Source organism: Anolis carolinensis, unplaced genomic scaffold (assembly GCF_035594765.1).
Source record: "Anolis carolinensis isolate JA03-04 unplaced genomic scaffold, rAnoCar3.1.pri scaffold_9, whole genome shotgun sequence".
Taxonomy (NCBI): Eukaryota; Metazoa; Chordata; class Lepidosauria; order Squamata; family Dactyloidae; genus Anolis; species Anolis carolinensis.
The window spans coordinates 16,658,269-16,675,666 of NW_026943820.1; the positions used below are offsets into that span (position 1 = coordinate 16,658,269).

A 17,398-nucleotide genomic window follows, 5' to 3' on the forward strand; every position below is an offset into this window, starting at 1 on the left:
GAACGCTAATAATACGTTTAAGAGACGATGTGATTGGGTTTGAATATATGGCTCAGCAAACGATCTATTTGCTTTGCTACAAACGCTGCTTATAAACCCTCTTCTTTACAGTCAATCTTCTTGGGGGTTTAAAGAGGAGATATAACCACCCTTTCGTTCTGTGTTTTCCTACAGGTCTTTCCCTCCCTTTGGAGAAGGCAGCCGCCTTTGAATATTTGCTCTTTAAATGCTAAAGTTCAGTAAAACTCTGGTGATTTATGTATAGATTTCGACTGCCAACACCTGGCAGATGAAGGAGTCTACTCAAGCTTCAAGTCATAAACAGCGAGCGTACAATTTAATTTTAATGTGCTCGTTAGTCGTAGCACATTTCAGATATAATTGTGAACGCAACACAAAAATTATAGCAAAAAAGACAATTTTAATGCAGCTGTAGAAAAAAAAAGGTTATATGAAGAGTCATATAATGGTGCCACATTGTCAACAACAGAACAGGGGCACAGAATGTGCGATTCTGGGTCTGTGCTGTTTACATGCCAATATTGTACACATAGATTCTCATATGGTGTCAGCTGTCAGTTACTTCTGCAAATTAACTGCCAAAAATGGAGACGAACAGAATCACTTAGTGCGCTGGTAACCACGGGTTACCTTTCATATGCTTAAAGATAAAACTGCAGTATGAAATCTTGGGAGAATAATTAGGAAGAACAAAACAGAAAGTTACCAACTGAAAAGGGGAGAAAGAGAGAGAAAGAGAGAGAGAGAGTGAGGGCATTCTACGATATGAAATAACAACCAAGAGCGCTTATAAATAAGTAGAGGAGGTCGTATCACAGAATGCCTCATAACTTTTAAGCAAAGTATTACAGTACAAACATTTTAAAGGCTTTCTTTTTTGTCATTGTTTAGGAAATACAGTACAATTCTCCTCCCCCCCACCCCAAATAGATTTAACCCTTTGAGCACTGAGTTGATTTTGAATTTCCGCTTTTGAATTTAATTTCAAAATTCGTTTTACTAATAAATACCTTTAAAATTCCTGTTGTGCAAAATAGATCGAATGCACGCCAGTCCGTGGCTTCGGTTAACAGAATGCTTTTTTGTTCTTTTTTTCTTTTAAAAAAGGTAGCAAATGACCAATAAATATGTATAATTTAAACATGAACCTCTGTCAATATAGATGTACTGTATAGCGAAACAAAAAGGAAAAAAAACCCCACCATACTTTGCTTCAAGAATAATGTTTCTGAATACTTTATAAATGCTATCTGTTGTCTCTTTCATATAATTTACATTGTTCGGATTTTAAAGGAGAAAAAAAAACCCTTCACCTAGAAAAGAAATATACATTATTATTTTATATATATATATTTATATATTTATATATTTATAGGTACCGCTTATACTTGAGAAAAGAATTAGGTACAAAATACAGCATTGATAAAAATGTTGGAGAAGAGGGGGAGAAGGAGGAGAAATGGCATTGTCCACAATCACACATTTTTCCCATTAGAGGATTTTAAAATCTATACAATATACACATCTTATGTTTCAATGTGAAAATAATATACTTCAAATATTCAAGATGGGTGCCACCTCTACGGACATGGAAGTACATGAGTGAACTCCAACAGAGGCATATCCAGAAAACACCGTCCAGATACACAGAATATGTCCTCCGGAAAGACAATTGGCTGGAATCCTATTGGTTAGTCGTAACTCCAGGAATCCACCGATGAATGAGGAGTCAGGTCCTTCTACACTGCCCTATATACCAGGATCTGATCCCCGATTATCTGCTTTAAACTGGATTATATGAGTCTCCACTGCCAGATAATCTGAGATGAGAAGATCCTGGAATATAGGGCAGTATAGAATGGACCTCAGTACTCAGGCAAATCCCATTAATTTAATGGAGATGGATCTAAAGTGCCATATAAAACCCAGATTATCTGCTTTGAAATGGATTATATGACAATGAAGACTCATATAATCCAGTTCAAAGAGATAATGTGGATTATCTGCTTTGATAATCTGGATTACATGGCAGTGTAGATCCAGCCTGGGTCTCCCTGAGTAGGACTAACTATAGTATTTAAGTCAAGTTACTTTCCTTATGGGTTTTCCAAACAGATAGACCAGAAAGCCAAATAGTGAGGTCTTGGGGCCCTTCCAGACATGATCTATATCCCAGGATCTAATCCCAGGTTTTCTGTTTATTCGAGATCATCTGGCAGTGCCGACTCATATAATCCAGTTTAAAGCAGAAAACCTGGGATCAGATACTGGGATATAGGGCCTGTCTGGAAGGGCCCTTATGCTGCCATATAAAATCCAGATTATCTTCTTTAAACTGGATTATATGGCAGTGTATACTCGTATAATCTACTTTAAAGAAGATAATGTGGATTATCTGCTTTAATAATTTGGAATACAGTAGAGTCTCACTTATCCAAGCCTCACTTATCCAAGCCTCTGGATAATCCAAGCCATTTTTGTAGTCAATGTTTTCAATATATCATGATATTTTGGTGCTGAATTCGTAAATACAGTAATTACAACATAACATTACTGTGTATTGAACTGCTTTTTCTGTCAAATTTGTTGGTGCTTAATTTGTAAAATCATAACCTAATTTGATGTTTAATAGGCTTTTCCTTAATCCCTCCTTATTATCCAAGATATTCGCTTATCCAAGCTTCTGCTGGCCCGTTTAGCTTGGATAAGTGAGACTCTACTGTATATGGCAGTGTAGCTTTAGGGTCCATGTCAGCCCTAGGAATTAATGGACATAGAGGCTGGAAGATCTGAAACAAGGCATCAGGTCCCTGAAAAATGAATGTTTTGGGATGCAACTGGAGGTCCCACCAGGCCACTGCTCAAGTGATGTCAAGCTGGTGGCCACTGTATGCAACACACAAAGGGAAACCCATACAATAGACATCTGTCTCAATCCCCTATGTGATATTTCCTTCACAACATTATTGAGGGAACCATTGTGAATACTCCTTCAAAGCACGATGAAGAAAACCAAACAACCGATTGCACCAGCTGGTTACACTATTTGTTTGAGCCCATTCTTAGAGTTGCCTAGAAATGTTCATCAATGGAAGAAATTTATGTTTGAAAAAGGAAAACATGTCCACATTTTCAAAAAAGGAAAGAAAACCAAATTGATTCAAAAGTGCTTCAAAGTACTCAGAGGGCTAAAGATTTACAGGGTGAGAAGTACCAGCACACTTGAGTCACCATGAAAAAAGTGCACCAGAATTCATTAATAAATGCTTAATTAAATGGTTTTGTTAATGCATGCAGCTTGAGGCATCGGAGCGATGCACAGCAACTAAAACCCCAATTTACACAAAGTTCCAAACACTTACCACAGCGTTTTAACCTTTATATTTTACCAGTAACAACAGCTGATTATGCACCTCTATTAAACACTGTACAGTTTTACAAAATGAGGAGAGAAAGAGGGAGAAAAGTCATTTAGGCCAGAGTGACACCCCAGAGTTAAAACTAGATTTATGTGCCAAGAACAGAAGAAAAAAAAAGGTAGCTTTAAGGCAGGTTCTGACAGTTTTCCTCAAAGCCACGTACAGTTGTCGCTGTTGTCTTTTGTGTGTCCAAAAGTAAACGCTACTGCTTTTCTAATTCACAAACGTACAGAAGATGATCTTCTGGAGATTTCCCATGTGTTTTACTGAGATGGAGCTTCACAGCATGCTTGCTTGCAAAAGTCCTGTTGCAAAGTTTACATTGGTATGAGGTCCCTATTTCTTCCTCTGGCGAAGGCGCCAACAGTTTTTCAGAGGGCGACTTTGTTTGTGCTATCTGATTGTTTAACTGTTCACTAGATAGTTTAGACAAGTCCCGTAGCCGGAAACCCAGGTGTGATTCAAGGTGACTGATATACGTCGAAGGAGTTCGAATTTGTGAAGCACAGTCATTACAAAAGAACACCGGGTGCCCAGTGTCCAAATTTTTAAGGAATTTTGTCCCCCCTGTCCTTCGAAGCTGGTATTTCACATTGGCCAACCAGTGACTAATGGTGGTCATCGAGAGCCCCGTAAATCTAGAAATGTGCATTCTCTCTTGTGGGCTCAAGTCCGACATGATATATTTCCCTTCCGACGTCTGTCGTAAACTGGCCGCAAACTGGGCCTGCAGAATGAGTAAGTGTTGAGGGTTCCAGTTGGACTGGCGCCCCTTCCTTTTCTGAGCCGGGGTCGTCTCTTCTGGCTCCTCAATTGTCACACCGTCAATGTCAGACTTCTCAGAGATACTGGAAGGTGTGGAAGATTTTGATGTGTGACTTTCTGTCAGGTTCTTCAGCATATCAGAGATATCTGACAAGGCATTCTCGCGTAGCGGCGAGTTTGACATGAATGACACAACCGCAGATGTCTTTGCTGTTGTCACTGTAGATGAAGAAGATGCCGAAGATGCCGATGTGGATGACAAAAGCACTGAACCCAAAGAGCAGCTTTTGTCACTCTTGCCTTTCGTCAAATCTATGGGCTGGTCATTGTTGACATGATAAAAATAACGGTCTAAGTGGTCTGGCTTTTTGGACTGCAAAGGTGGGGTGGCCACAGCCGCCTTTTCTGCTAAGCTGTTGCTCATTTTAAAAAGCATGCTCATTGGGTCTAGGGCAGGCAGAGAGGGCTTCGCTGCCTTCCCAAGGTGAATATTCATGACAGACTGTAATGCACTTAATGGATTTACAAATGGCTGTTCTGGAGGGTGGTCCGTTATAATAGCTGTGCTGCTACTCAAAGTACTTGGGATAGCCTTGACCAGATCCTTGCCATTTTCCATTGGTTCCCCGTTTGGGCTTTCCTTGCAGTTCTCTCTCTGAGAAAGTGGGCTATTCTCTTGGCTCTTGAACCCAAGGTCATTCGAGGTGTCCATCTTGAGGGGTTCACTAACTTCACTGCTGCATGGCGAAGGCGTCGCTCTCTTCATTGGGGAAAGCTTCCCTCCTTCAGGCTCCTTCATTTTTTCTTCCACTTTGGCCACCTTCTCAGTGACTTTCTTAACCAGCTCTTCCATGGCATGGAAGTTGGTTTTGGGCACAGGGGATGTTTGGCTGCTTGGGGGTGAAATGAGTGGCTGGCTTTTGGTTGGAGAAACCATCTCAGCATTTCCATACATAGGTTTTAAGGGAGTACTTTTCCCTGATGAACCTAAGGACAGCTTCATCATATTCGGAAGCTGATAAGCAGCATGAATACTGGGATAGCCACCCCAACTTGGCGTGCCGTTCTGGGCTTTGTTGATAGCGGATGTAACTGTATTTTCTAAAGACTTTAAAATATCAAGCCCCCCTTTTGGACTCTCCTCCAGGTCATTTTCAGTCAAATAATGATATTTGGAAGAGATGTCATATTTTTCTTCCTCATCACCCAGTTTTTCCTTGTTATTCATCTTCTCATCCACAGTTATTTTCTCCTTATCAACTTCCTTCTTGATTTCCATGTTTAGCTTGGGGGAAATGCTAGATGGAGTATTGGAAGGAGACGTGAACGTTGTGGCTGCAAGAGGCACCGACTGCACTTTCTCATCAAGCAAAGCGGTGATGGTTGGGGTGACTGGGGCTTCTATGATGGGCTTCCCTTTCTTCATGGCAGAGTTGGTGACTTTAATAAAATGTCCGGTCACCATCATATGGGCAGTTAGTTCCTGCAAAGTATCATGAGAACTCCCACATTCCATGCACTTGAGAATCTGAGATTTCCTTGCTTCAAAATGCCAAGCATAGCTGGCACCATTTTGGTGTCCATAACGATTATTCGGCGTAATGTACGGGTTGGAATTCTTTTGAAGCGCATCGTTGGCATCGGAGATAGTTGCTTTGGGCGTCCCACCGGTGGAGTCTGGAGAACTCGGAAGCTCTAGCTCCAGTGAGGTTTTCTTTCTAGTAGCTGGCATAATTTTTGCTGCTACAGGGGTTACAGGTTCCTTCAGAGGCACTTTTTGGTAATGTTTTGTTTTGATCATATGTACGCTCAAGTCTTGAAGTGATTCAAACGAATGCCCGCAGTACATACACTTTAATACTTTCTGGGCATCTTCCTTCCCTTCCATTTCAAGCAGAGAACGTTTACGGGGCTTGGACCATCTTTTAGGGTTATTGTTATCAGTTTCATGGTTGTCATCCCGATAATGTCCTGTTTCATTCATGTGCACTGTTAATTCTACTAAAGTATCGTAGGCAGCACTGCAGTCTTTACAGCGGAATTTACTGGCTCCAGTAAATATAGAGCCATAAAGCTTACTGCTTTGTCTGTACAATTGAACTGTGCTAAAAAGGCTGGGCTCGGGAAGGATTCTGTTCTGCGAAACTTGCTGCAGCGTTTTCGCCATGGCCGTCTGGTGCCAGTCAAAACTGCCGCTCCCACAGCTGCTACTGCTGCTACTGCTGCTGCTGCTGCTCCCATTGGTCTTTTCGGAGGTCGGCTGGTGGAGATTCAAGTTCAGATTGGACCAGTATGAGTTGGAGAGGAAGTTGTTATAGACAGCTTTCATTTGTTCTAGGCTGTCCGACACAACGGACTCGTCCAGCTGTATTGAGACCTCTTTACTCTCCTCCTCATTTTTGATGGAGCCGCTCTCAAAGTCAGCCATTCGGTCACTCGTCTCACTGATATGTGACTCACTGTCCATTTCGTGGCTGGAAAACTCCGCAGTTGGAGAATTCTGATAGCTCTGGCAGTTCTTGCTAAAGTCCTTCTCCGGACAGGCATACTTTGCCGAAGGTTCCCCGTCAACCGCATTCTCATCAGGTTCTAGGTCATCTTCCACCATCGCAGCCTCCTTTAGCTCATCCGGAACATAAGCTGGCAAGATGGAGAAAAAAGGAAACAAAAAAAAATCAGAGTTAGTAATGATTGGCCTTGCTTTATATTAGCAGCTGGCATGTTCCCGTCAAAGAAATACATTTATTTATTAAAATTAAATAGTTAAAATAGTTAGCATTTCTTCCAAGTAAGAGGAAGAAGGGGGGAAAATCTGCTCTTCAAACATAATTTGCCACCTTATTCTTCTCAAGGGGCAACAGCTTGAAATTAAAACTAAATTTGAAATTAATGAAGCACATTCTGGAGGTGGCATTCATTTCTAAAGTAATAAATTACTTGTATCAACCTCAGAGACAGCAGTTCCTGTCTGTCAATTAATATGTCTTATGCTTCTCCTACCCCTAATGTATTTCTTAACAGACAGATTCACAATTTAAATTAAGCCAGAATTTTTTTTACTCATTACATTTTTGAGAACCAATCTTTAATAAAACATAAAAACATCAATAAAGAATTCCACAAAGCAACAACAAGAAAGTACCTCCTCAATTATAAGAAAATTAAAAGCTTATATTTGCATATTGGGGCAGCTTAGAAAGGCGGGTATGACACTGAGGAAAGGCTGATTCCCAGAGGTTATGCTTTATGGGTTACAAGAAGGGATACTTCTGAAAGTTTCCACATTCTGTGGCACATGGAAAAATATCCCATAAGACACAGTAGGGATAGCTGAATATTAACTCTCCCAACTCCCAAAGGGGGTAAAGTACAGCACCATGAAGCTATAAATCCTCCCATTTGTCAGTACAATGGTTGTAGATACCCCAACCAATGTGATGGCTACTCTATCATGGATCCAAACTCCTTTCTGTCTTTTCAATGCTTGCTAATATCTCTATTGTAAGGCCTTCTTTCTAAAGTTGAATAAACACAGGAGAAGCTATCCGTTGTTCAATTCTCTTGTGGCCACATTTTTTTTGGCAAAGTGTGACCCATGCACACTTTCCTCGATATATCTTTAATGTGATTTTTATCCACATGTACAATAGCAAAGAAATCCTGATGGCCTACAAATGAAAGTGTAGAGAGCTAAAGATGATTTTGACCTAGCAGCAGAAACACATTTGGGATGTTATCATTATCATCATCATTGAACAGAATCCTGCTAGGGAGTTATGGATATATAAGCACAGTAGTTAGTCCTAGGTCCCTTCCATACAGCTGAATAGAATCCCACATTTTCTGCTTCAAAATGGAGTATATGGCAGTGTGGACTCAGATAACCCAGTTCAAAGCAGATATTGTGGGATTTTATGCCTTGATATTCTGAGTTATATTGTTGTGTGGATGGGCCCCTAATCAGTAAATCCTGATCGCATTCTCACATCATGAAGCTGCTGCTGCTTCAATCAATTCGTTCACTTGTCACTTATGAAACAGCTTCTCTCATGAGCGATCCCAGCTGCAACAGCAAGAAGTTGGAATTCTGTTGCAATTCCTCCTTGCACAAGAGATCACCATCACAAGGGGTCAACTACTTCCCAAGGAACAGCAAAACAGATCTCCAACATGGCCAGCTGCTGCAAAAATCCCCTAATATAGAAGGATCCTGAATCCTGAACAGTTCTAAATGCATAACTCTGAGTGATATATTCAAACTTCCCCAGCAGTATTATCTGGCCAAAAACGACAACAGTTACTATGATTATTTATTTATATCCCACTCCTGTCCCTGTTTGAGACTGAAAGTGGCTTACAACAGATTAAAAAAAATTAAAAATACAAAAATTAAAAAGTGATTACAGTGTTCCCTCACTACTTCGCGGTTCACTTTTCGCGGATTTGCTGTTTCGCGTTTTTTCAATAAACTCTAAAAGACTATTATAAATCATAAAAATACAATTTACAGCCTAAGGAAGGGAGGAAGGAGAAGCCAAAGGGAGAGAAAAGGAGCCCAAGCGGCAACGGGAGGAGGAGGAGGCGATTTATCAACACACGATTGGTTGATAAAGACTTAAAATAGTATATAACTACTTAAATAATGTATAAATATTAAAATAAATATAGTGTCCCTACTTTGCGGATTTTCACTTATTGCGGGTGGTTCTGGAACCTAACCCCAGCAATAAGTGAGGGAACACTGTACCAAAAAAATCAAATCGATGACGATGGGGATGCGGTGATTTATGAATTTTTATATATATAGGTTTTTTTTTAGGATGAACCAGTTAAAGTTAGATGGAAGTCAACAAAACCTTTTTCTCTCTCTTTCTTCTATCTTATTTCCTACTTTACTATAAACAAACAATGTTCTACCACTTTCGATGTGCAATTTTTTTTCAATTTTTTTTCTTTTTTCTCTCTCTCTTCTACCTTATTTCCTACTTTACTATAAACAAACAATGTTCTACCACTTTCGATGTGCAAACTTTTTTTCTTTCTCTTTCTCATATTCCTTAATATAAAATTTTCAATAAAAATATTTGACAAAAAAAAAATCAAATCAAACCAGTGGAAAATGTGATTTAAAAAAAAATCTCACATGCAAAGAAATAACCAATAGAAAATGCAGCATATTGCACAAAGCCCATCCCAGCTAAATGTCCAGTTCCTCAGGGCCCAGTGAAAACATTCACCTGTTTATGGAAATGGACCGTTGAGCCACTACGTGGTAGTGAGACCACTGAGAAGCTCCTCTCCTATGTTTCCACCAGATGGAAGGACAGACATGAAAGCAGGGGTAAATTCACACAGGAGAATATGGTCTTGCAAATAACCCAGAATGGAACCATGTAGGGATATCCCCCATTTCCGCAATAAACATTCTGCTCCCAGTGAAATGTTCCTTGAACCCCCCCCCCCCCATTTCTAGCATTGCAGTAACATTGGGACTACAGTTTAACATTTAGACATACAATTTAATAAGCATTATAGCAACTGTATACATGTTAATCATGGGTTTGTTTGCTTTTTGTTTGTTTTTTTGTTTTGCTTTTTTATTTTTTTGTGTATGTGTGTTTGATGTTGATGCTGTCGGGTTTTTTTCTTTATATTTTTTCTTTTCTTTTCCTTTTTTTAAAATAAATTTTTATTAAAGTCATTTGCCAAGGGGTGTGAATCACATCGACCATTACACACAGTGAAGGGGGATAACATGGGGGATAACATGGGGGTAAGAAAAAATAGGTTATGGGTAACCTATTAATCAAAACCCTACATCAGGAAACAAAAGGAAAAGGAAAAAGAGGACAGAAACAGAAAACAGACAGCAAAAAACCAAAAAATCAGAACATCACTTAAATACTAACAGTTATCACATATAATTAAAATTGACTTCCATCAGATGTGTGTTGTTATGTATCGTATTCCTTTGGTATAAACTATACCCTTGTATTTCCTCTTCTATTTGTTTGTTGTATTATTTTTTCTCTCCTTTAGTGTTTATTCCCGGGCAGTTGAAAATCTTTTATCTTTGGCTATTGTTTCCTTATATTATCACTTTACAGTTCTCTGTTCTTAAATAGTTTGTAACTAATTCCCAATCTGTTTGTTTTTTGGGTTTGCCTTGAGTGTTCGATAATAAGTATGTTAATTTGTCTGCACTCATAATTTTCAAAATTTTAATAAACCAGTTTTTTACATGTGTGTTTGATGTTGATGCTGTTGGGTTTTTTTCTTTATATTTTTTCTTTTCTTTTCCTATTTAAGATTGTTACTCACTCTGTGTGTCGAGGTCACATATTCCCTCCCTGTTTCCCATCTTCCCGATACCCACCCTTCCCTCCCATCACTCTGGTAGATTGGTGTCAAGATGTATTTTATTATATCGAGAAAAGAAAATCTTTACTGTAATAAGAAATGTTCAAGTTGCTTATAAACTTCACAATAAAAAATATTGCATACAAAAAAATTAGAAATACAATTTAGACATCCCACATAAATGTGAACACAGCCATCAGAAGAATTCTATATGTGAACAATGGTCAATGCAATAGTAAGGATGCCAAACATAAATTTTAAACTTCTGTCCTGTCTATTTAATATGTATTTTATAGAAATACTAGCTGTGCCCGGCCACGCGTTGCTGTGGTGAAGTATGGTGGTATGGGAAATAAAGTATTGAGGAATTGGTGGTAGTTAAGATAAAAGGTAAAGGTTTTCCCCTGGCATTAAGTCCATTATAAATGGGTTATATAGCTGTGTGGAAGGGCCTTGAGTCTACACTGCCATATAATCCAGTGCAAATTAGATAATCTGTGGAAGAGGCCTAAGTGAGGCCTAACTCGGCCTGTCCCCTGGGCTGAGTGAGTTGCTAGGAGACCAAGTGGGCAGAGATTAGTCCTCTAACTTGCAGCAATTGGATAAAAGCAATTATTCCTCTCCCTCTAATTAGGACTTTACTTTTCTTTTCTTTTTGTTGTATCAACCTAGAGGCATGGATGATGGGTTGTGTTGTCAAATTTCAAGGTTGGGGGGGCTGTAGTTTTGTTGTTTTGTTGGTCACCGTGATGCCATCACTCATTTATATATATAGATGTTTTAATATATTTCTTTATAGAGCTACATTTTAATATGTAGAGTTTTTGCAATGTTTGAGTGTTTTGTCTGTGCTGTGATCTGCCTCGAGCCACGAGGAGAGGCGGGTAAGAAATAAAATTATTATTATTATTATTATTATTATTATTATTATTATTATTATTAGTATTATTTTAAGAAATTTGGAGATGGAAAAAAGATTCATCAGGAGGGGCAGAATTCTTATTGTGGGGACAATTACCTCATTGTGTACCCCAGGAAAACTATACACCAGGCCCTTTATGAAGCTAGGTAGGAAATAGGAAGGGAGGAAGGAACGGCCAAAACAGGACAAGGGCAAAGGATAGAAGATTAAACCACGATTTACAGCCCTAGCAAGGAGAAGGCATTTTCTTAAAAAACTGGACTTCCAGGATCAGTTTAAGCCTTTTTATATTTGAATCTTGCCAATTAATCTCTAGCTAGGAAAAAAAGTTGAGGCGGGGGAGAAACATGAATCAATATGGAAATACTAACCCAACAGAGGTTTAACATCTCTGTTACTCATGCTGCAAAATGACCAATTACTATCGCAAAACCTTCTTGACATACAGCAAGAAAGAAAAAAAAAGGCCAGGATGAGAACAGCAATGTCAAGCTCAGTAAAAAGGAAAAAAAAATGGTATGCTGCCCTTATTCATCCAGGATAAATATATACAAGATCCTCCAGTGGACATTACAAATGTCAAAGTGTTTGCTCTTTAGACTACTTTGTCAATATTTATTCACCATAAACTACAGGGAACCCAACAGAGATCTTCTGCTGTTCTCTACTGTTCTGTACTGTATTTTGCTTAAAGCAACAGAAATTATGGTGAACCTGAAGCACTATTTTTCAAATCATTACATAAATGTCAGCCTGAAATTCCTATTTAGGTGTCCCCTCGCCCTAATGTTGGGTTTCCCTTCTTCTTCTTTGGACCCCCCCCCTTTTTTTTTTTAAATTCTGTGCCTAAAACATCATCAGTTATATTTCTCCTCCATCTTTCCTTCAACAAACACATGGCTCTCCTTCATTGCTACATTACCTTCACAATAAACTAGTGAGATGGGCCAGTCTGAGAGAGTGTAAATGGCCTAAGGTTGTCTGGTAACTTTCACTGGAGTCTAGAACCTGAATCTCCTAAACTCAGAAAAGACCTTTTCTCCTTTCCGACAGCCAAAGTTGTACACACTCCATCTTCTTGATTTCCATACTTCTGCCATGTTATTTCCTGCAGGACTGCGACAAAACTGTTCTCTGAATGCATCCATGCTTTTGCTTCTAGAACCTTTTTTCACACACACAGAATAAGGATGTTGCCTGTCTCTGTTACAAGAAAAGGCTCTGAAATTGCTCAATCAGTCTCCAGCAACAAAGATGCCAATCAAAAGAATATAAATGCTTAAGTGAGACATATAATTGAGCAAACAACTCTATGGCTATTGGAATTCTGATGCTAGTGTTTCTCCAGTTTCCTTGTCTGAGGTGGCTAGCTAACCCTTCATGCATATCAGAATAACTAAGCCAATAGCTGCAAAAGGGCCTAGGAGTGTTTTCATCATCATCATCATCATCATCATCATTTAATTACTTATTAATCACCCTCCATCCACGATGCTCTAGGCGATTTACAAGATAAAATTGTAAAGGATAAAAACACATACATACAAATATTAATAAAATTAACATAGATTAAAAGCTCTAGTAAAGAGCCAGGTCTTGAGTGTGAGGGTAAAAGGCCCTAACTCACGCATGGCTCTCATATAGGGTGGCAAGGCATTCCATAAGGCAGGGGCAGAAATAGAAAAAGCTCTGCGTCTGGTCCTTTCCAAGTGCATTTCTCTAGGACCCGGTATGTAAAGTAAGTCACGTTGAGATGGTCGTTGCGACCTCCGATGATGGGAGAAGGAGAGACGGTCCCTAAGGTACGATGGGCCCTGGCCGTAAAGAGTTTTAAAGGTCAGAACTAGCATCTTATATAGACCACGGTAATCAGTTGGAAGCCAATGCAGATGCTGCAGCACTGGTGTTATGTGGCATTTCATGGGTGTTCTTGTGAGTAGCCTGGCTGCCGCATTCTGAACAATACGGAGCTTTCAGGTCGTGGACATCGGAAGGCCAACATACAGGGCGTTGCAATAGTCCAGCCTAGACATGACCGTGGCATGGATGATCGTTGCCAGCGCCTCATCAGATAGTTTTGATCCAACTATAAACTGTTTTCTTTCCCTCTAGGCTAGGAGGCTGATTTTTTTAAATGGTTGAATAGCAATTGAATATGAAACCCAACCAACCCATCTACACTTGCAAATGTAACAATCCAGGAGGGCTATTTTATCTAATGCGGTGGTTCTCAGCCTGTGGATCCCCAGGTGTTATGGCCTACAACTCCAAGTTTACCAGCTATTAAACTCCAGCCAGTTTACCAGCTATTACAATTTCTGGGAGCTGAAGGCCAAAACACCTGGAGACCCACTGGTTGAGAACCACTGACCTAACTCCTTTGATAGCAGGCCACTGCACAGTGAAGCTTGACGGAACATCAGTGAGCTCTCCCAAACAAATATTACTGAAGAGCCATGAACTTTGCCCATGGACTCTGAGGCAGATCAGACAAACTGGGAAAGATATGAACTTCTTCCTGTCTGAGTTGAAGACCACCGACCTTCAGCTTTTTAATTGGTTATCTAAGGTGTTGAGCCCTATGCCTGAAAACTGGGCCAGCACCTTGGATAAAAATGATGCAGTGATCCAAAGAATAGAATGGATTTACTATCATACTGACATGGGAGCGATCAGCCCTGCTTACTTTCTAAAATCAGACAAGATCAGGTATGTTCAGGACAGCACACTGATCAGACCAACAGTTGCTCGTTCTTCAGTTACTTCTCCAATTCCTGCTTTTGATTGCCTTTAGAACTTAGTTCTTGTGCTGGCCCTGTGTTTGGGTCACAGAATTGATTACAAATTCACTTCAATTCTGTCTCTTGTTTAATAAAATTATGGTCTTATCATGTCTATCAAAGCAGGACTTCTGGTTCTTGGCTGTCTCTGAACTGAATGTTTCCCTCCAAACAATACTGATTTTCAAAGTGGCCCTTGTATACATCTGTGTGGTTTCATCATGATCTCAAATTTAAGGGCTGTGTTCTGATTTAAGGGGGAAATATGCTTTGTCTTAATTAGTGAGTCAAACTTGGCCAGAAACGATTCTTTCTTCAGATACATCAACCTTTGAAAGCACAGATGGAAACCTGCTAGCAAATTACAGTTTATGTTAATTGTGGCTTACTGTTATGTCTCCATTTAAAGACCACTGGTGTGTTTTGGGAACAATCCCTTAATCAGATTGTCCCAAAGTTGTCATGACTGATAGATTCAGGATCCCTACATATGACCTATGTAGAGGATATAAAATAAAAGTGAAACTCACTGGATGGATGTGGATGCGTCAGCTGGTTTCCAAGTCACTGGGGAACAGAGCTCTATCATTTGCAGCTACAGTAGAGTCTCACTTATCCAACATTCGCTTATCCAACATTCTGGATTATCCAACGCATTTTTGTAGTCAATGTTTTCAATACATCGTGATATTTTAGTGCTAAATTCGTAAATACAGTAATTACTACATAGCATTACTGCGTATTGAACTACTTTTTCTGTCAAATTTGTTGTCTAACATGATGTTTTAGTGCTTAATTTGTAAAATCATAACCTAATTTGGTGTTTAATACGCTTCTCCTTAATCTCGCCTTATTATCCAACATATTCGCTTATCCAACGTTCTGCCGGCCTGTTTATGTTGGATAAGTGAGACTCTACTGTACTGCTCTCCAATAACTGGGGATTGGGGAAGTTGCGATGGGAAATACTGTAGTACTAGTTATGCATTTTATAACTGACCTAGTGAATTACAGCCAACATTTCTGCACAGAAATACTGATGTGCATTGGCACTCATAGCTATTTTTGACTGCCAATCACCCTGTGGAATAGCTTCAATTAAACCAAGAGTCCTCAGCAGTGCCTGCTCTCAAGGCACTACTCTCAAAATGATGTTAGGGAAGGGAAAAATATGACCATGCTGTTCTGGTATCTTTTTGGGGTCATTGTTAGTGTAGGGTTTATCCTTGTTTGGGGATGTGAATATTCATACAGTTGGCCTACTCACAACTCTTCTCCCTCACTCAATATTCCATGGTGGTCCATTTCTCATTTATTAAAAGAGGAATATCCCTTTATTTGTCTATTTTTATTACTACATTGCTTTCTCCCTTGCATTGGCTAAAGAATAGTTGTGCAGATGTGTGCAGAGATTTGATATATGTGCAGTTTCTTTTATCCCAGATGCATCTGTATCTATTCCCAATATGAAGATTATAGATCACAAATAGTCCGAGATGTGTGGACTGAAACAAATCTATTAGGTCATGGACTGAAATGGGATTCTTCACATATTCCTACAAAGGAGCATTAGTATGAATTTGGCATTTCACATATTCCACTTATGAGATCATGCTACTAGAGAAAGGATAAGAGGAAACACACACTGCCATATGTAAATATCACCATATTTAAAAATGTTTATGGGAGACCAGGTGTGTATACTCAAGATACAGTAGAGTCTCACTAATCCAAGCTAAACGGGCCGGCAGAAGCTTGGATAAGCGAATATCTTGGATTATAAGGACTGATCAAGGAAAAGCCTATTAAACATCAAATTAGGTTATGATTTTACAAATTCAGCACCAAAACTTCATGTTATACAACAAATTTGACAGAAAAAGTAGTTCAATACGCAGTAATGTTATGTTGTAATTACTGTATTTACGAATTTAGCACCAAAATATCACGATATATTGGAAACATTGACTACAAAAATGGCTTGGATTATCCAGAGGCTTGGATAAGCGAGGCTTGGATTAGTGAGACTCTACTGTATTGAGGGGATAACTTGAGTCATTTTATTCTTACCCAAAGGGTGCTCACCAATGCGTCGTCTTCATCATGGAAAGAAGTGACAAGTGGAGTGCCGCAGGGCTCCGTCCTGGGCCCGGTTCTGTTCAACATCTTTATTAACGACTTAGACGAAGGGTTAGAAGGCACGATCATCAAGTTTGCAGACGACACAAAACTGGGAGGGATAGCTAACACTCCAGAAGACAGGAGCAGAATTCAAAACGATCTTGACAGACTAGAGAGATGGGCCAAAACTAACAAAATGAAGTTCAACAGGGACAAATGCAAGATACTTCACTTCGGCAGAAAAAATGGAAATCAAAGATACAGAATGGGGGACGCCTGGCTTGACAGCAGTGTGTGCGAAAAAGACCTTGGAGTCCTCGTGGACAACAAGTTAAACATGAGCCAACAATGTGATGCGGCTGCTAAAAAAGCCAATGGGATTCTGGCCTGCATCAATAGGGGAATAGCGTCTAGATCCAGGGAAGTTATGCTCCCACTCTATTCTGCCTTGGTCAGACCACACCTGGAATACTGTGCCCAATTTTGGGCACCACAGTTGAAGGGAGATGTTGACAAGCTGGAAAGCGTCCAGAGGAGGGCGACTAAAATGATTAAGGGTCTGGAGAACAAGCCCTATGAGGAGCGGCTTAAAGAGCTGGGCATGTTTAGCCTGCAGAAGAGAAGGCTGAGAGGAGACATGATAGCCATGTACAAATACGTGAAGGGAAGTCATAGGGAAGAGGGAGCAAGCTTGTTTTCTGCTGCCCTGCAGACTAGGACACGGAACAATGGCTTCAAACTACAGGAAAGGAGATTCCACCTGAACATCAGGAAGAACTTCCTCACTGTGAGAGCTGTTCGACAGTGGAACTCTCTCCCCGGGGCCTTGGTGGAGGCTCCTTCCTTGGAGGCTTTTAAGCAGAGGCTGGATGGCCATCTGTCGGGGGTGCTTTGAATGCGATTTCCTGCTTCTTGGCAGGGGGTTGGACTAGATGGCCCATGTGGTCTCTTCCAACTCTACTATTCTATGATTCTATGATTCTATGATTCTTACATGAAAGAATGAATAC

General features: G+C 39.9%; 1 protein-coding gene across 1 annotated transcript in view; it reads right to left on the reverse strand.

The window, feature by feature from the left end:
- Window positions 1-401: 401 nt before the first annotated feature.
- The window catches only part of tshz3 (teashirt zinc finger homeobox 3), a 155,201-nt gene continuing 138,204 nt past the window's right edge, over window positions 402-17,398 (reverse strand). Inside the window, exon 2 of the mRNA XM_008117784.3 lies at window positions 402-6,845. Within this exon, the coding sequence (XP_008115991.1) occupies window positions 3,643-6,845 (3,203 nt within the window). The 3' untranslated portion in view covers window positions 402-3,642. The remainder of the gene's footprint in view (window positions 6,846-17,398) is intronic.